Consider the following 19185-nt stretch of genomic DNA (forward strand, 5'->3'; position numbering starts at 1 on the left):
CGGCCGCCGCGCCACCGCATGGCCCCACGTCCCCACTCTGGGATCCACGCCTCGGGGCGCGCGCGCTGGATGGGGCGAGTCTTCTGAGTGGGCTCGTCTCCAGGGGCAAGGCGTGGGAATCCAGCGCTGTAGCGCGCGAGTCCACACGCAGACGCGCTTCGGCGCACCCCGTGTCGCAGCAGCGGGTGGAGACAGAGCAGGGATTCCGCTTGTCCTCCTGCCCGGGGAACCCGCGGGGGGAATTGGGGGTCCAGCCGTCTGCGCTCCAGGGGAGGCAGCCCCGGGGCCCGGACCCACTCCACGTGGCTAGAGGGCGGGGGAGAAAAGACACCCGGCTACCCGTGCTTCTGTATCTGTAAATTTGAGATTCCTTTTTCTGGTACGGGCTGGGAAGGGCTCTGGGAGCCGGGGTCCAATCCTATTTGAGGATCTGAACCTGCTTAAACCTGCTGGGAAACTAAGAACCGACGCCTTTGGAAATGGGTTCCAGGGGCGAGGCTCTTCCAATGCGTTTAAGGAACTTCTCTTTTCTTCCACTCCACATCACCCCTACACCTGTCCCACACTCCATCTTCAGGGAGCATGCAGAACGAAGCTGTTTCTCCGCCCCCAGGGTTACTGAGGGGAGGCTGGAGAGAATGGACGGGCTCCTAAAGGCCGCCAAGGATGTAGCTCAGGTAGGTGGGTGAACCTGCTTCTCACCGGGGTCAAGGAAGGAATTTAGGGGGGCAGTGAGTGTCATTGGAGGGGATGTCTGTGGAGTCCAGTTTAAGGTCACTGAGGTGTGGAAGGGAGTTCATTGGGGACTGGAGGTGGCTGTATGTCATTGAGGGCTCATTGGTATCAGGTTGCCAATTTAATTCATTAAAAGGTTGTTAGGGCTTGAATTGTGGCCCCTAAAATGATATATTCAAATTGTAACCCCTGGTCCCATGAATGTGACCTTTTTTGGAAATAGTGTTTTTGAAAATGTGATTACTTAACATGAGGCCAAACGGTTATGGAGGGCCCCAATCCAGTATGACTGGTGTCTTTATAAGAGGGAAATTGGGACAGACAGAAGAGGGGAGAAGGCCGTGTGATGACAGAGGCAGAGTCGAAAGTGCTGCAGCAGCAATCCAAGGATTGCCGGCCACCGCAGAACCTGGAAGGGGCAAAGACGCTCTCTCTCCTGCAAGTTTCAGAGGGTTCAGCCCTATTGACGTGTTGATTCTGGACTTCTAGCTTCCACAACTCTGAGACAATAAATGCCTGTTGTTTAAGGAACTGTTTGTGGTACTCAGTTATGGCAGCCACAGGAAACTAAGAGAGGGGTGATCAGGGAGTTTAAATTAGGGCTAGGCTGACTCTTAAAGGGTCAGGTGGTTATTTTGGGCTCTGCAGGCCCTTGGTCTCTGTTGTCCTTGCTCAACTTGGCCTTGCAGCAGGAAAGCAGCCACAGGCTATGTGTAAATCAGTGGGTGTGGTTCTGTCCCAGTAACATGTCATTTATGGACACTGCAATTTGAATATCATGATTTCCATGTCTCTTGAAATATTCTTTCAATTTATTTTCGTGGCCCACAGGTTGTAGTTTGCTGACCCTGGTTTATGAAAGTGAGCAAAGTGGGTTCATGGGGGCTGAAGGAGGGGAGATGTTTAATTCATTGAGGGATTTAAAAGGAGTCAGCAGAGTCAGTGGGGATTCAGTGTGTCACCATTTGCCCACTTCAACTTTCTGGGTTCGAAGGTCAGTGGGATCATAGCAGATCACTAGGAACAGCATTATCTCTGTGTCCTGCCCTGGGGTGGGGAGAGGCAAGGCTCCCTTTGTCTGGGAAAGATCCACTGGCTGTGTAATTTTCAGCTGGGGCCAGCTGTGAGCTCTGAGTGCTGACTCTAAAGGAAGGCTGGGATCCATCCAAACAGCTTGCAGACCCTGTGTCCTGGCTGAATGCAAACCCTACAGCCATCAAAGTGGGCTCCGTCCATATATGCTCTGCCACTCCAGCATGCGACTGGTGGGAAACATGAACCCAACCTGGCAAGCGTAACTATCTCTGGAACAATACTTAAGAATCTACAACCACTGGTTGCCTGCAGGGATGAGGCTGGGGATCTGTGTTTGAGAAATTTTTTGTCTTCTATTCTCTTTTACTTGAATTTTGAACCATTGAGGTATTGCTGGCTCACAGAATCACATATTAAAAAGGAGACAAAGGGTATGGGATAATTTTCCAAGGCTGTCGGTTGTGCTAGATTTGGACCATGTTCACCTGACCCCAAACTCCAGGCTGAGCCCAAGACACAGGGAGCACACAGCCTCCCTGCAGCTTTCTTACCATGGCCAGCAACTCTCCAGCCTTCTTTGAGGGAAATGAAAACCAGAATTACGGAATCCTGTAAAAGAGAAAGGGGAGTGGGCTCCAAAGACCCCTTGGCTGGGGCTGAGGGTCAGTCTCCAGTCTCTACCTTGGCCCTGAGGGAGATGGCCAGATTCTCCCTGAGGGGAAAAATGACAGCCAGACATTCCTGTAAAGAGCTCCACAGTGAGAGCAGGGCAAGAAAAAAGGAGGGGTCTATAAAACCAGAAACAAGGAGTCGAAACACCAAAATGGGCAGGCAGCACAGTCAGCGAAAAAATCTTAAGAGAACCTTATGAAAGACCATAAGGTATCTGATTAAAATACCACTTTATATAGACATGTATGTATACATATATGAATTGTTTTCCTATATCCAAGCACTTTAAAACTACAATGCAAAAAATATTTCATATTAGTTTCTTGAAAAATATAGTGACCAAATTTCAAACCCCTAATGAGTTAATGGGTCTAAGCAATAATATTAATGGCTGGTTGCATCACTAAAGTGACAACCAGAATTACAAGCTCCCTGGAAGAAAGAATACAACACTCCCATCAAGGTATTCCTGCCGAAAAATATGAACTTCTGATTGAGCCTCTAGATCTACATATTAATTCACAGGAAACACAAGGGCAGAAGAAAATGTTAAATGACATCATAAGGACAAGATCAGGATAATCCCAAAAGGCCTGGGCTGTGGACATTCCACAAGAAAAATAAACCAATTTCCCAATTAAATAAATTACAAAGGAAAACAGAATCATAGACTAAGAGAGACTTAAACTTTGCATAAATGTTTGTAGTATTATTTGTAAAAGCCAAAAAGGGGAAACAACCCTAATTCCATTAACTGGTGAATGGGTAAAACATGGTATATCCATGCGAAGGAATAGTTGGCAATAAAAACAAATGAAACACTGACACATGCTACAACTTGGATGTTGAAAAGATTTTGCTAAGTGAAAGAAGCCAGTCACAAAATGCCACATACTGTTAGATTCCATTTATATGAAAATGGGTGGCTGGAGGGGAATGGGGAGTGACAGCTAATGTTTCCTTTAAGGGGATTAAAAACATTCTTAGACTGAGGTGATGATTGCTTGTGAATATGATAAAAGCGCTGAACTGTACAATTTAAATGTGAAATTTGTGGTAGGCAATTTACACTTCAGTGAGGCTTTTAAAAAAAAAAAGAATTGACTTGTCAATCTAATTTGGAACAAATGGACCTCATTTGGATCCTAATTCAAACAAGTACACTGCCATCAGGGAAAACTGAACACTAACTGGGTATTTGAGGATGTAAAGGAGTAATTGTTACTTTTAGGTGTGATAATGGTATGTGTTTGTTGGATTCTTGTATTTTAGAGATATATAAGAAAATACTTATGCATATTTATTATATTTATACAATATCTGGGATTTGCTTCAAAATAAACTCGAATGGATATAAGGAAGTGGATGGGGTGATAAAGGAAACAAGACTGGCCAATACGTAAGATGAGCTCTTGGGACTTCGTACCATCCTCTCTGCTTTTGTATACATTTGAAATTTTCCAAAATTAAAAGATTTAAGACCATCAATGTAGAGAAGGTGAACTATCATTTCTAAAGCACAGTGGGAAGAGGGGAGACAGATCACAGAAAATACACACACACACACAAATGGCCAATAAGTAATTGAAAAGATGCCCAACCACCATCATAATACATACAGATTCTGGGGAAACATTCTGCATCTAGAGCTTGGCAAAGATGTAAAAAGTCTGACAATGCCCAGTGCCAATGAGGATATGGGGAAACCAGCACTCAAATACTGATGGTGGCTGTGGAGACAGACATGTCCTCTTGGGGGGGCAATATCCATCACCATTTTAAAGATACAATTCCACTTGTAGAACACTATTTATCAGATATACTGGTGTACATAGGCACTGAGGTCAGTTCAATGTTCTCAAAGCAATGCTTGTAGTAGCAACAGCAGGAAACAACCTAACTGCAACCATTCAAAAGGAAGCAAAACACAGGAATTGACATGGAAAGTCTTCCTGGAACCATCATTAAAAGTAAAGATGGCATGTTTCAGAATGGTAGCGATATTACCTGTGAGGAGTAAGACTAGGTGGTTGTTGGGGGTGGGGGTAGGCAGGGATGAGGAATGTTTGTTTTTCACCTGGTACACTACCATATACGTTTACCCTGAGCATGTGTTACTTTTACAATGTAAGGAAATACTGGCATTGGAAAAACATTCACATCTTTAAATTCCTGAAAGACAGAAAGACAAACCTCAGTTCCCCACACCCCCACTCCAAACAAATAGGGGTAGAGAACCCAGAAGACAACTCACTTAAAAGACACATGATGGTCATTAAGGAAATGAAGAAGTTTTACCTACAGTAACATATATAGTAATAAGTCTTCCCCCTGCCCCGTCCTGGAACCCCAGTCCACCAATTCCCTCCGAGGATAGCTGTACATCCTTCTTGGAGCTAAGGTACTCCACACAAGCACACACACTGTAGCACAGCAACATGGTGTTTCACACCATGCTTCTTCCATGCAACACTGTATCTCGAAGAACTGCATTGTGGTCGCTCTGCGGATGACCTAATTTAACGGCAGTCCCCTGCTGAGGACATGCAGGCTGTTTCACTCCTTTTGCTGCCTATTCATCACTGTGCACATGTTGTAGTGTGCATGCTGGGTGAATTCCTAGAAGTCTTATCTCCTGGATCAGAGTAGATGTATTTATTTATTGATATTATGGCATTTCCTGCTAAAGAGGTTTTGCACCTATTACAAGCCCAATCCACCATACCTTTACCAAGCATTCAAACTTTTTCATCTTTGCCAATCCGATAAGAACAATCTCGTTACAAACTTTTCTGTAGCAAATTATCAAATGGCTTAGAAATGTGTATCTCCTTGTATCAGAAATGCCACTTCTAGGAACACACCCCAAGGAAATAATAAAGGATGGTGGGCAAAATGTTCATCACTGAATTGATGATGATGATGAAAAACTGGAAGCAACCAAAAGACAAAGGGAATTAGTTAAATAAATTATAGCACATTCATAAGACAAAATCTTGCAGCTGTAAAAATCATGTATATCAGGGCTAATCTGAAATTTTATTGGAATGTCTGGTGGTGACATTATCTTTCTATCTTTTTGTCCTTCCTGAAATCTTTTACAGATGAAATCTGTTTCTTAATTCTTTTGAAGTTTCCCTTCTTTGCATTACTTCGGTAGCTAATAAGTTTAGAACACAGACTACACCCCTTGCCAACACCCCTACTCCACTAGCCCTCCTAAAAATAACTGCAAGAAGGTGGGTGGCAGGCCTTTGTCTAAAACGCTCTTCATGTTGTGCTTAAAATTTTTTTTTTGTAAGTGACAAATGAATACATTTTCACTCCTAAACATTTCAACTACATTGATGCGGAATAAACTACTCTACTTCTCAGCCCTAAATCTCATCGGCTTCCAATGACAATTAACAGGTTGGCATGTCTCCTTCTAGATCTTTGTATTTGGATATTTTGAAACAAAATGACAGCTGCTTTAGCAACAAGAGAAGTCACCTGTAATTATCTGCTTGTGAAAACGTCCACACTGCCACCCAACCAGGTTAACAGTAAGTCCTTAACTTTTTAATCTTGAAATATTTTCAAATTTATGTAAAAGCTGCAAAATTACTAACACCCTTTGCTTGGATTCCCCACCTGTAAATATTCCGGAAGCACAGAAAAGCGCGACATGATGCAGGGTTTTACCCCCTGCATGCTCCCTCTTGCGTCACCAGTTCCACTAGCCACACCAGGGTGCCCACACTGGGCACCTAACCCCGTCCCAACCTGTCTCCTCCCTTGTCCTTTACATTTCAAAATTACACAAATACTGTTTTCCTAAAAGAACAATCAGAAATATGCAAAAAAAAAAATATCCTTTTGGTGCTGCACCACCCCTAAAATCCAAGTCTCTGTGCCAGCTGTCATTAGGCGGGAGCCTCTGGAAAGTCTGTGCAGCACATGGGCTGTATTTGACCTTTCCTTCCCAACTAATTCTCCCCCCTCACTTTAATAAACCCCTGTGCAGGACTGTGATGATGCCACTCCCACTGTCCCCAGCAGCACCCCAGTGACCACTTCCCTCCCCCATGTCCTTGTTCTCGTGATTCCTGGGATGGTGACTCAGAAGTGTTAAAGAATCCCGCGAGCCAAGCTGCCTTCAACAAAGCCTCCACCTGCAGGTTCTCCCACGGCGGTAGGAGGGGCTGTTTTCCAGTGTTGCCGCCGGCACGAAATACCATCCACCTCCATATCTCAACATCTGATGAGCAAAAAGCAGTACCCAATTGTCCCTTATATTGTCCTCCACCGATGGTGAAGCAGAGTATGTTGTCCTCAGAGAAATCTGAAAGAATTATACTAAAGGGCTTCTTGTACAGTGGAAGCCGCACTGTATGTGCGTATTACGAGATCCATTTGCGTCCCACACTTATCTTCTGTCTGCCCTATGTTGAGACCTGGCCCTATGGTGCCAAGCCCTGCTCTTAAATGAGCTTTTGTGCTCAAACCATTAAAAAGGAAATCACTGATGAAGTACCTGCTCCATGCTGTGGAAACAGTGAATACTGCCCCAGCCTCACGGTGCTCACCCAGGCCAAGGCGCTGTGAGTCAGCAGGGGGGTGCCCTCATCACGCCTAACACTGAATGGGGCAAGGGCACGAGACAGACAGAAGGAAAGGAAGGGAAGAAAGACCACAGCCACTGGAGGTGAGCTATGAGGACAAGCTGTGTGCTGAAAGAACCACATCCTAAAAAACCTGTGAATGTGACTTCATTTGGAACAAGGGTCTTTGCAGTGGAATCAAGTTAAGGATCTTGAAATGGAAAGATCATTCTGGATTATCCAGGGCCGGGGTAGGGTACTGAATACAATGATGAGGGACACAGAGGGGAGAGGTGACAGAGGAGGAGGGGTAAGCAGTGAAGACAGAAGCAGAGCTTGGAGTGATGCAGCTACAAGGAGAGAAGCAGGGAATGGATTCTTTCCTGGAACCTCAGGAGGGAGTGTGGCCTTGCCAACACCTTGATTTTGGACTTCTGTCTTTCAGAACCGTGAGAATAAACTTCTGTTGTTTTAAGTCACCAAGTTTGTGGCAATTTATTACAGCAGCCATAGGAAACTAGCACAGGATATCATCCTACTGTCCCTACTTTTGTATACTTTGAAATTTCCACAATTTACAAAGAGTTCATGGCATCTTCTTCGAGGGTGGAGTGAAGCTGTGGGGAGCCAGTAGGCCCTGGAAGACACTGTGGAAGGAGCTGGATTCATACAGGTGGGGCCAGATGAGGGCTCCCAGAAAGCTGAGGCTGTGGGTACCCATCGAGCCTCTCCTCCCACTGGGCTGTACCTGTATCTGGAACTCTATGAGCACGCCTGCACCTCAGGACCTTTGCATGAGTTGTACCCTCTGCCAGGGGCGGGGGGCCCTGCAGCTTTGCACTAGCATCCAGCTCTCAGCTCTTGGAACACCTGTGCAGAGACCTCCCCACTCCCAGCTTGGCCTGAATTGTTTCTCCATAGCCCTATACACATATGACATGATGTGTTTATTTCTTATTGTCATCATACCCAAGAAAAGTCACATGCATTCTGCAGGATCCTAACTCCCTCTCTGTGTAAGACCATGGTCCCTTGGTCCACGCAGGAACACGAGCTCAGAGAAGGACAGGCTTACCTCAGGGTGTTTCCGGCCTCTCCTGGGCTACACTGGACCCCAGAGGACCTTGGGCAAATGCTCCCTTAAATAAGAGCTGGAGGTGTGTGCAGTGAGTAGTCCTGAGAGTGCCACTGTGTCCCCGTGAATGGAGTCAGCAACCCTCAGGACCAGCGTGACCTCATGCAGGACCCCTTTGTTCCAGATGTGAGGGGAGCACCCAGAACGCCAAGGGATGGGACCAGGCCACCCTGGGGGCTAAGGGTGGGCCTATCTTGTTTGAGACATAATTGAGACTTAAATTAATCTCAATCTCCAGAGCATGCTCCAGCTGCACCCCAGGGGACCCCACAGGCCGCCTCCTTCAGATCTGACCTGGCCAAGGATGTCCGGACCCATTCAGGGGTAGACAATGGTGGTGTGACAGAGGGTTTATTCTGGCCCCTCCACCCCCCACCAGGGACCCCACACTATCAGCCCTGGAGACCACGTGTGGCAGCCCCACCTCCCGGTTCCCAGTCCAGGCCCTGACCAGCAAGCGGGCTCACTCGGCACTCAAAAAGACCCTCTTGTGTGCGGTGTTGGTGTACGGGTGCCAGCGCCACTCCACATCAGCTGTGGCCTCCTGCTCCAGCGTGCCCAGGCGGATCATGTACACTGGGGATGGAGAGGTGGAGGAACATCAGCACCAACCCAGCCTGCCCCTGCACCTGCCCCCCAAAAGTGGGGTAAAGCCCAGACTCACATTTCAGCTCGAAGCGAGGCCCAACCTCAGTCAGCTCCACGTTGCGATGGTCTGTCTTCTTGTAGGTGTGGTGCCTGGAAGGAGGGGAGCCAGGAAAAGGTTGTGGGCCAACATATGACAGCACAAGGGACACAGAAGTCAGGACACCATCACTGGGGGCCTGACCCACGGACCCACCTGAAGGAGATGTAGTCGTCCTGGTTAGCAAAGGTGATGACCCGGCGGCTGTCATCCTTGGGCACAGGGAACAGGTAACAGAGGATGTCAGAGACCTGCGGCAGTGGGAGGGAGAGTGGCAAGTGACCAGCTAGGCCTGACCCCAGCCCTGCCCAGCAGCCAGCAGCCCTGCACACCCAGACTCACCCGCTTGCCCAGGCGGGAGGAGAATCCGTGCATGATGAGGTGGGGTTTGGCCTCTGACATGGTGCCTAGGTCGGGGATGTCATGCCGCATGACGACGTTGCACAGTGTGAAGTACGCAGTAGGGCCGAAGGGCAGGTGACTGACGATGAGTCCCACTGGTTGGGGGAGGACATGCCATCAGAGACCCTACCTGCCCAGCCGCCCCTCCCGGCCTCACCAGCCAGCCCCTTGTCCAGCCTCACCTGGTGTGCCTCGGTGCTCATGGACCACCAATAGGTCGGTGACGCCATTGGCCTTGCAGGCGCGCACCAGGGCACCCACCTCGTGCCGGCCGCGGTTCATGCGCTGGGCACCTGGGAATACCAGCTTGAGCTCCTGCACGTATAGTTACTATCAGCATTCTTCCACCCTGCCCAGACACCACCCCTCACACCCTGCCAACCGTACCTTTGCAAACATCTTCAGGCGGGAACTGGGGTCTCGGGAGGTGGTGATCATGATCTTGGGGTCCTCAACCCCTGCCCATCGATACTCATCATCCACATGGCTGGTTACACCTGTCAGGAGCATGAGGGGCAGGAACTTGGCATTGTCTTGAGAAATGAAAGGCTAACTTGGGGGTGAGTGAATCTGTCTAGGGCAATGCTGATGAACAAGACCCCCTTGAATGTGGACTGTGCAAGAGGGCAGCCACCAGCCTGGGTGGGAGCTGGGGAGGGCACTGAGCACCTGAAATGGGGTGGTACAGCGGGGGAGGAAACTGCTTTATTTTATTTAATTTTAGTTAATTTAAATGATAATAGTCACACAAGGCCAGTGGCTGCCATACTGGATGGCACACTTCTAGCTGTAGCAGAATCATATTTGTTGAATGATGCAGTGAATGAAACATTTGGGTGCCAACAGGTGCTGGGTGCTGGGAACATGGCAGTGAACCAAACAGAAACTATCCTGCCCTAGTGGAGCTCATTAACAGACAAAACAACACAGAAAAAGTGGGTGCTGTTGTATGCATCACTTAAGTAGAACTGGGAGCAGGTAGGACTTCCCCAGCCCCTCTGAGAAGCCAGGGAGCATCTGGAAGGGGGAGCAGTAGGAGTGGGAAAGTGTTCACATCTGGGGAAGGACTGCAGAGGAATCAGTTCAGTCACCTTCGCCACCGGCGTCTTCAAACTCCAGGGACCCCTGCAAGGCCAGAGCCTCCCGGCGTAACTCGGTAGGAATCAGGCGATTCTCTGCAGGGGGAAGACAGAGAAGCTGAGACACAAGTATGAAGCACTCTGTGCCTTACAGACCACTATGAAGTTGATGGAAAAATACCTTTCTTACTCCTTTCTGAGCACAGAGGTGATAGCATGATTACTGGTGGGAACAAGTCATTTTTGTCTATATGCCAACCTGTTAACAGTGATTATAGGAATGTTCATTTTCTATGGCTCTTGATTCTCATGGCTTGAGGGTTTTCTAAGATGGTCTCCTACAAGTACGTATTTCTCTCACAGTCAGAAAAAGTTATCTAGTTAAACTTTTAAGAATAAATATGGTCTGCTGTTTCTGTATGAAGGTGGGCCAAAGACCCTGAAACTCTCTGACAACAGAATTGTGCTACAAAGATCCACGACGAGTTCCTGGGCTTTGAGTCAGAGGTCACCTCCACAAACTAAAGCTGAACCAGGCAGAGGCGCTGGGCATGCTCTCTTTGGAAAACCTGTGGCGTCACTGTACAGAGCTGACCATTAGCATACTGTGGCCCAGTATTCCTCTCCAATATGCCTTGGAGAAACTCTTGCCCACGGAGAATGTTCACTGCAGCACTGCTGTTCTTAATTACCCCAAATTCAAAACAAACTCAGCACCACCATAGAACTACAGGGAAAGGGATGATCAATCTGTGACATATTCGCATGAAAGAGTGCCTACTGCACTTAATGGATCTTAAAAACAATGCTGAGTGAAAACACGAAGCTACAAAATTATGCTACAATCTAATACCATTTTTAAAACCAAAATTCAATCAGTGTGGTTTAGGAATACAAGCAGATGTGATGTAGGCACAAATGGCAGCAAAGAAATGATTTAGTTTTAAACAGCATTGAACATAGTGGTTATCTAAGATGGGGAAAATATTCATGAATTTCCATGTACTGATTATTCTTGACTTCTTAATATGCTGGCTAGATTACAAATAGTTATACTTCTTACTTAACATAAACAAATACATGCATCACATTCTTTGTGTACTTAAAACACAGAAACATCGGAATAACATCAAAATAATCAGTGGAATTGGGGGTGCAGCACCATCAGAAAGGAAACAAAAAGCTTCACCGACACAACATCCAACAAAAAGGGATAAATACAGTATTTCTCATCAGGCATGTGTGATACAGACTCTTTGTTAACAGGGCAAATGGAAATGTGGGGCGGGGGTGGACCACAAAGTTAGATTCCTACTTCTTAACGCAAATAAAATTAAGTTCAATATGGATTAACAGTTAGAAAAGGCATTAAAAGAGAAAAACAATATTTTTGCAACCTTATACTGAAGAGGGCAGGAAGGAGAAAACCACAAGGAAGGCGGGGGGACGGTCAGGGAGAATATCTATTGAACCTTGCAAATATTTAAAATTTGGGAAGAACTAGATACACTTTAAACAAAGTCAAGAGGCAAGCTGTAAAACATGGACACTGTAGCATAAATGACAAATGGTACCATCACAGGGAAGGGACGTTTGCAAGAAGAATGGCCGGTAAAAACTTGAAGATGGTCAAGCCAACCACACAAAGAAATACTGTTTACACCGATGGGTTTTCAACGTGCAAACGTCAAGCACTCATCAGGATTTGCCACCTGAAGCCCGAGGCCCCATACCTTCGAGCGCGCGCCGCAGCCGCTCCTTCTTCTCCTGGGCAGTGCGCTGCGCCTCCTCCCGGGCCTTGCGGTACAGGTACTCGCGGCGCAGGCGGGCCTCGCGGCGCAGCTGAAGGCAGAATGGGCGTCAGTGTCCGGGACCACCGCCCCCAGCCCCAGGGCTAAATCCCCAGCTCACAGTGAGCCCCCAGTCCCTAAAGACAAGCTCGATCCTCCCTCCTACCATCCTAAGCGCTTCTTCCACGTGCGTCTGGGAGAATCTGAAGCCGCAGCTCTTGCCCTCGCTTCCGCCCTCAACCAAGAAGGTCGCAAAAAGATTCACTACCGCCGGCTACTGTCAAATTGCCCACTGATAAGATGGCGAACAGCTGGTGGTAGTAGTAGCCAGGCGATTGGACAGTTCGGCAGGACGAGCTCGCTGGAGCAACCAATGGGCTGCGCTCATACGGTCACGTGGCTCAGACCAGCCGTACAAAAAATGTCTGCCTGTGGCTTTACTACCTGCCGCCACCGTGCAGGATACCCTATTTTAAGATGTCCGACAGCTAAAGCAATCGTAAAGCGACTCGAAACACCCCTCCAACTGTAAAAGCGGCACAGCGATGGACTGGGGCTCGCCCGCAGTCAACATGGTTGTCAAAGAGCTTCGCCTCCTTTCGTGCGCAGAGTGGTTGCCCGCCTTTAAAAGGCAGTGCCCACAGCAGCCCCGAAGCCTGCGCCAACTGTCCGGCCCGCGGGCCCCCAGAGAATGCTGAGGGAACTTCCGGCGCCTCTCGGCGGAAGCGGCGGCCCGCCGCTGGGCACGGCCAGGGGGACGGCTCTCGGCGACGATTGGCTGTGGGGCGCGCGGGGCGGAGGCTTGCGCGCGGTGGGCGGAGGTTGGAAGTGCCGGGTGGCGACAGCCGCGGACCCGGCTTGGGCGCCGGGTGGGAGGCGTGATCCCCGCTATGGCGGGGCAGGTTTCGCCGGCCGAGCTGGACTCGCTGCTGCTGCGGCTGCTGGAGGACCTAGAGGAGCTGGAGGCGAAACGGACGGCTCTGAACGCCCGCGTGGAGGAGGTGGGCGCCTGCGGCGCGGGCGGGCGGGCGCCCCGAGGTAAACGGAGGCTCATCGCCCCTCTTTCTCCCCAGGGCTGGCTGTCGCTCTCCAAGGCTCGCTACGCCATGGGTGCCAAGTCCGTAGGGCCCCTGCAGTACGCCTCGCACATGGAGCCCCAGGTCTGCGTCCGCACCAGGTGAGGAGCCTTGGGTGCCAGGCCGGAGCGGGGGCGCGGGCGGGCCGGGCCGCCGGAGGTGCAGCCAACCTTCTCGTCCTTCAGCGAGTCCCAGGACGGACTCCAGCAGTTCCGGGTGATGAGAGCCGGCGCCCGGATCCCGGAGGAAGTGGGGCCCCGCGAGGCAGGTGAGCCCCCGCCTTCCCGCTCGGCCCCAGCCGCTTGTCGAGCTCAAAATGCACAGGACGGTTGAGGAGATAGTTCTGTTAAGATCCCGGAGACAGCGCCCGGATCCCAAGATCAGAATGTCCCAGCAGGCTGGTTTTGCCTTAGACGTTTGTAGAGAGGAATACACAGGTTACAGGTGGGGTGATTTGTAGTTGGGATTGTTTTGCAGTCAAGGGGAGCCTCACTCAATTGAACAGGACATGTATATCTCCCTGTCTAGTTAGTTTGAGGGGGACAAACTTCTAATCTTAGGTAATCAGTCATGAGACAAAGAACAAAGAACAGGGTCTCTATTTGGCCTTATTAGCAGGTTCAGGAGAAAGGCCTGTGTTTGGCCTTGTCAGAGATAAATAAGGGGTTCTGCAGCCTTATGGGAGTCCTGAGAGCAAATGGACAGGGAATAAGACCCCCTGAATACCTGCCTTTCTTTCAGCAGCTTTGCGCAGGCGCAAGGGCTCTGCTAAGACCCAACAGCCTGAGCCCTCAGCAGCCCCCCGGGACCCTCTGAACTGGTTCGGGATCCTGGTTCCTCACAGTCTGCGGCAGGCCCAAGCCAGCTTCAGCGAGGGTGAGTGGCCCCTGCGGGTCAGACGAGAGCCCCCTGCCTGACTTGACCCTGCCTCTACATGGAGCACTCAGGATGCCAGGGATGGGGCTGCTCTGCAAAGGACTTGACAGGCTTTCTCTGTTCTGAACTTTTGTTGGATACCTGCTATTCCTTTGAAAAGCATCCACAGGCTGTTGGCAGTGTTCCAGGCTCATGCTGGGTATTGGAGATACAGCAGGGAACAAAGGGATAAACATTTTTCATAGAATGTTTATTCTGGGAGGGGAAAAACGCAACATGCAGGTAGTTAAGTAGGCCCTTAGTGTCATATCAGGTCATGAAAATTATTAGGAAGAAATAAGACGGTTTGGTGGATGGAATGGGACAGGAGTGTGCTGTGGTGTCAGTGCTGTGTGGAGTGCAAGGAGTTGAGGGCAGAGGGGACTGGGCGTGGTTTGGGGGCTGCGTAGGCCGAACAGGGACTCTGTTTGCCATGGGGTGTCCCTGAGCAGAGGATGGCTCCATTGGACTCCCAGGGTAACAGGAATCCCATGGCTACTGGGTGGGGACAGACTGGCAGGCGGAGGGTGGAGTCGGTGCAGGTGGGGATAAACAGGGGGAACCTGCATGTGTTTTGAAAGTAGAAGGCCAGGATTTGCTGACAGATGGGATGCAGGTGTCTGGGAAGAAGAGTAGTTAAGGATGACCTCATGGGAGGATGGCACTGCCCTCAGCTGGGATGCAAAGGCCGTGAGCAATGGCTGAGGGGACCTGGGGACAGGTGTGGACTGGATGAGTCAGTACACAGTGCCCACCAAGTGGAGGTGCCAGTTGGGTGGGAGACTGGGCATCTGCGTCTGGAGTGGGGGGAGGCCAGGGCCAGAGAGATTTGGGAGTCGAACACATAGCACTGGTGTTTAAATTCTGGGTCTGTAAGCAATCCACAGGGGTTGACGGTGCATGGAGAGGAGGTCTGAGGTTTGACTACTAGGACCTGGCTGTTTTAGGAGGTCAGGGAGAAGAAAGAGAGAAACCATTCGGAGAGACTGTGAAGCAGCAGTGAAGTGGGAGCAAAACCTCAAGGGCAAGTTGTCCTGGAAGCCAAGTGGAGGAAGTGATTCCTGGAGGGGAAGTGTTCCGATTTGCTAATACTGCCATTATGCAAATTACCAGAAATGGATTGGCTTTTATAAAGGGGGTTTATTTGGTTACAAATTTACAGTGCGAAGGCCTTGAAAATGTCCAGGTTAAGGCATCATCATGAGTATACCTTCACTGAAGAAAGGCCGTTGGTGTCCAGAAAACCTCTGTTAGCTGGGAAGGCACGTGGGTGGCATCTGCTGATCCTACATTGCATTCCACCTTCTCTCTCAGCTCTTGTGCATTCTTGGTTCTTTCTCCCAGGACATTTCTCTCTAAGTGCCTGGGTGTCCTATCTTAGTATATCCCAGGCCAAACTCGGCTTCATCTCTTAGCTAAATGTCCTTCTGTTTGTATCTCCAAATATGTCTAGGCATCAGTGTCAGCACAAGTCTCCTTTCAACGGCTGTCTCCAAAATGTCTCTCTCATCTGCAGCACTGAGCTCCTTCTGTCTAAACTCTTATAGGGCTCAGGTGATTTAATTAAGACCCATACTGAATGGGTGGGGCCACACCTCCATGAAAATAATTCAATCAGAATTATCACCCACAGTTGGGTGGGTCACATCTCCATGGAAACAACCTAATCCAAGGATTCCAACCTAATCAAGACTAAATACATCTGCTCCCACAAGATTGCATTAAAGAACATGGCTTTTTCTGGGGGACATAATATCCAAACTGGCACAGGAAGTGATCAAGTTTGTGGGCAACTCTGCTCCCCAGGCAAGTAGGCTGAGCACTGAGTGGAGGGCTGGGCTGCATGGAGGCCCTGCAGGACTCAACAGGAGCCATTCCAGTGGAGGGTTGTCAGAAAGCCTACCTGGGGGTGGATCCAGGCTGGGGACAGATAAGAAAGGTAGAGGGACGTAGGGCGAGGGTTGTGAGGGGCTGAGATAGTGGAGGAAGGAAGGAAATGGGGGCATGAGATGGAGTTAGCATCTGTGAATTTTTAGTTCCTGGTAGGTTGATGTAAGGGGGTCAAGGAAGTCTGTTGGGTAGGGGTTACTTGAATAAAGACCTGATGGAAGGGAGGGCAGGAGTCCAGTGAGATTCTGCAGCAGCCAATGCAAGGCAGGGGGTTGGGACCAAAGGAGTCACAGTGGGAGGCCATGGGCCTCTCCACGCCCCGGGGACGTCCAGAGCCTGCTGGTTTATGGGTCACACCCCAGCACCACGGTAATGTGCTCTCTTCTTCCTCCAGGCTTGCAGCTGGCCGCAGATATAGCCACCCTCCAGACCCGCATCGACTGGGGTCGAAGCCGGCTCCGGGGCCTCCAGGAGAAGTGCCAGCAGCCTGAACCCGGGGCTGCCTGACTTGTATCCAGCCTCTCTGTTCTTCTTTCTTCATTGATTGCCCTACTCCCCACCACAACTAATTCCCCTCTCCTTAATGCTTCCCTGTCTGCATGTTTACAACTCTGAAGAGACAAAACGAGTCATGTTAGAAACCACTTCTAGGCGCACATTCTCACAGGACACACTCAGGTGGGCAGGTAAAGGACCAGAAACAGGCTTATGATTCCCCTGTTTGGCTGCTGACAGGAGTGGGCACGTTCCCTGCATCCTCAAAACTGAATTTGAGGGAAGAACACACCACCTGCAGCTGACAGGTTAGGACAGGCTGATACTACGTAAATGAACAAACAGAACACTGAGTAGATGGGCAGCCTTGGCACGTTTTAAGTGGGAAAGTAAAAAAAAAAAAAAAGTCTGGGTTAGATTTTTCAAGGAAACTTTAGGAAGAGACCTGGGTTTTTAACATCTGCACTTGTCAGGAGTGAAGTTGAGCCTCTGTTGGTTGAAGGGCCAGTTGTATTTGCTGTTCTGGGAACTCTGTCCATGTCCTCGTTTCATTTGTCGACTGGGTTGTTGCTCTTTTTAACACTTTATGGGAGCTGTTTATGTTTGGGGGAAATTAGTCTTTTGTTCATAATATGAGATGTAAATTTTCCCCCAGTTTGCCTTTTTTTTGTTGTTTTTAACTTTTTACTTGTAAAATAAAACATCACAGAAAACTGCGCAGAACAATTGAATAACTTAATGAATAAATAAGGTAAACTATAGTAACCAAGTCAACTTTTGAATTTCTCATCAATCAGCTGTTTTATGATTTCTGGATTTGGGATTATGATTGATGAGATGATAAGGAAATCCAGTGTTTGCTTTTGTGAGCTTTTGTGGATTTAGTTGGGGTATGGGGTGAGTCCTGCATTCAACTTTTTCTTGTCTACCATGGCATCTGTGTACTACCTGTTGACTAACCACCCTTACACCTGACTTGAGATGCCCCCTTTATCTTTCATTTAATTTAAGCACACACTGGCTATATTTTTGGAACTTCCATTCTGTTTCATTGGTTTCCCTGTCAGTTCACACACTTGTACCACACTGTTAATTCCTGACTCTTTAACACATTATAATCCCTGTACAGCATATTCGGAGTTGGACTGGGGGGAAGTCTCCAAATTCTTTTTGGCCATGTTGACTTTGAGCTCCTAGTGAAAATCTAAAGGAAGGAACCCCTGTGGTGAGGAAAAAAAACATCCCCCACCTAGTCCTAAAGAAGGTTGAATTTCAGAACAACATCCTGCTGTCTATGAAGCGCGCTGCCTGAATAAAGAAAAAAATACATTCAGTTTTTGCTTTGACCATATTTCTTGCCCGGGGAAAGATATTCCCGTGGCCAGCAGTTGCGGGTAGTAGGGGTCTACGTTTTGATCTTAGGTGTCAATTGACGTCAAACCTGGGTCAATGGTTGATAAATCACTGACTCTTCTGTGTGTTTCGGTTGAAACGGTTGAAACCGTGCCCTCTGCAAACGAGGGTAAACGCTCAGCAAGGCCCCAAAACATTCACCATCACCCTTCCTCCCTTGCTCCGGTTCTCCGGGGGTCTTCCCGGAGGAGATGTCAGTCGCCGTCAGCCCTATAGTCTCCCTGGTTTCAACCTCCGCGGGCCAGAGGCTCTGGAGCTCGCGCAACTGCAGCCAGAACGATTTCCACACTGACAGGGCAGGCGTGGTGCGCAGTTGCAGTGTAAAGGTGTTTGTGACACGGGCCTCTGAGCTGATGTAAGTGATATATACGAATACCCGAAGACTTGATTCAGCAGTTCCCATATGGTCTAGCGGTTAGGATTCCTGGTTTTCACCCAGGCGGCCCGGGTTCGACTCCCGGTATGGGAACACAATTACCGTTTTCAAACTAGAAAAAGTACTCGTCCGAATTTTGGCCCTGCATCAGGTAAAATTGGGTATTTCTTTCCATACGAAACCTGGAGCATCTAAAGCCCTGGGAGTTCCGGATCCTGAGCTGCTTGTTTAGAAACGATAACTTCGTAATTACGTTACAGCCGATATACATTACAGATGTTAATGCTATGATAAATATACAAATATTAAATAATAATATTTAAATTATTCAAATTTTATGAAATTGTAAAACTCCGCTGTAGAGAGTCACCTTGAAAACCTGGCGGGACGCGGCCTGGGCGTTGGAGGGGGTGGGGGGGCGGTCGGGCGGCCGGCTGGGCGGGGCCGGGCTCTGCACAGGGGGCGGGTCTGGGGAGGGACTAGAGACGACGGGGGCGGGGCCGGGCTCTGCACAGGGGGCGGGGCCTGAGCCGAGTCTGACCCAGGGCAGGTGAGAATCCGACATTACCCTCCTCCTGTGAGAGATAAAGGGCCAGGAGAGGTAAAGAGCCTGGAGAGGTGAAGGCAAAGGGCCTGGAGCGTGAGCTTTAGCACCGTCACACCTTGCAGCAGGAGACAAGGTATTTGTGGGAAATGTGGAGGAACCTTCAGAGAAGTCAACGCCCATTCCACACAGAAGACACATTCCAGAAAAGCCCTGTATCCACAACATCTGGACAAGCCCTCACACAAGTCACACTTATCAGGTACACTAGGACAATACGGACGCCTGAGCTGCGGCCGGGGAGCTTTCAGGAGCAGTCTTCTGACCTCTTGTTCTCTGCGTGTAGAAAGATGTGCAAAT

General features: G+C 49.2%; 2 protein-coding genes, 1 long non-coding RNA gene and 1 other non-coding gene across 5 annotated transcripts; 3 read left to right on the forward strand and 1 right to left on the reverse strand.

Annotated features, from left to right (window-relative positions):
- The first annotated feature begins 337 nt into the window (after positions 1-337).
- Positions 338-7473, forward strand: LOC119544588. Its single transcript, XR_005218867.1, has 3 exons — positions 338-677; positions 5874-5987; positions 6449-7473. It is a non-coding gene; the product is annotated as an uncharacterized LOC119544588 (long non-coding RNA).
- Positions 7474-8495: 1022 nt separating this feature from the next.
- IMP4 (IMP U3 small nucleolar ribonucleoprotein 4) lies at positions 8496-12801 on the reverse strand. Its single transcript, XM_037850042.1, has 9 exons — positions 12283-12801; positions 12060-12168; positions 10339-10422; positions 9635-9744; positions 9430-9562; positions 9188-9342; positions 9002-9096; positions 8825-8898; positions 8496-8736 (listed from the first exon to the last, which is right to left on the reverse strand). Exons 1-9 carry the CDS (start codon positions 12283-12285, stop codon positions 8624-8626), a joined length of 876 nt encoding a protein of 291 aa, XP_037705970.1. The 5' UTR covers positions 12286-12801; the 3' UTR covers positions 8496-8623.
- Positions 12802-12898: 97 nt separating this feature from the next.
- CCDC115 (coiled-coil domain containing 115) lies at positions 12899-17825 on the forward strand. Of its 2 annotated transcripts, none has more exons than XM_037850043.1 (5): positions 12899-13117; positions 13190-13293; positions 13378-13460; positions 13934-14068; positions 16392-17825. In XM_037850043.1, exons 1-5 carry the CDS (start codon positions 13007-13009, stop codon positions 16502-16504), a joined length of 546 nt encoding a protein of 181 aa, XP_037705971.1. In that variant the 5' UTR covers positions 12899-13006; the 3' UTR covers positions 16505-17825. The 2 variants fall into 2 exon arrangements, with proteins under 2 accessions (XP_037705971.1, XP_037705972.1); XM_037850044.1 differs by having other exon boundaries at positions 12901-13117; positions 13937-14068.
- Positions 17826-18302: 477 nt separating this feature from the next.
- TRNAE-UUC lies at positions 18303-18374 on the forward strand. Its single transcript has one exon. It is a non-coding gene; the product is annotated as a tRNA-Glu (tRNA).
- Positions 18375-19185: the final 811 nt, after the last annotated feature.

The sequence above is a fragment of the Choloepus didactylus genome, chromosome 9, assembly GCF_015220235.1.
Source record: "Choloepus didactylus isolate mChoDid1 chromosome 9, mChoDid1.pri, whole genome shotgun sequence".
Classification (NCBI taxonomy): Eukaryota; Metazoa; Chordata; class Mammalia; order Pilosa; family Megalonychidae; genus Choloepus; species Choloepus didactylus.

What these genes read in the sequence shown, in the direction of transcription:
- IMP4 (XM_037850042.1), bottom strand. An exon ending in TGAAGACGCCGGTGGCGAAG is followed by an intron (nt 9,745 to 10,338) that starts GTGACTGAACTG and finishes TGCTCCTGACAG; the next exon opens with GTGTAACCAGCCATGTGGAT. An exon ending in GCCTGAAGATGTTTGCAAAG is followed by an intron (nt 9,563 to 9,634) that starts GTACGGTTGGCA and finishes CTATACGTGCAG; the next exon opens with GAGCTCAAGCTGGTATTCCC.
- CCDC115 (XM_037850043.1), top strand. Translation starts at nt 13,007, where the DNA reads ATGGCGGGGCAGGTTTCGCCGGCCGAGCTGGACTCGCTGCTGCTGCGG. An exon ending in TGAACGCCCGCGTGGAGGAG is followed by an intron (nt 13,118 to 13,189) that starts GTGGGCGCCTGC and finishes CTTTCTCCCCAG; the next exon opens with GGCTGGCTGTCGCTCTCCAA. An exon ending in CAGGTCTGCGTCCGCACCAG is followed by an intron (nt 13,294 to 13,377) that starts GTGAGGAGCCTT and finishes CTCGTCCTTCAG; the next exon opens with CGAGTCCCAGGACGGACTCC.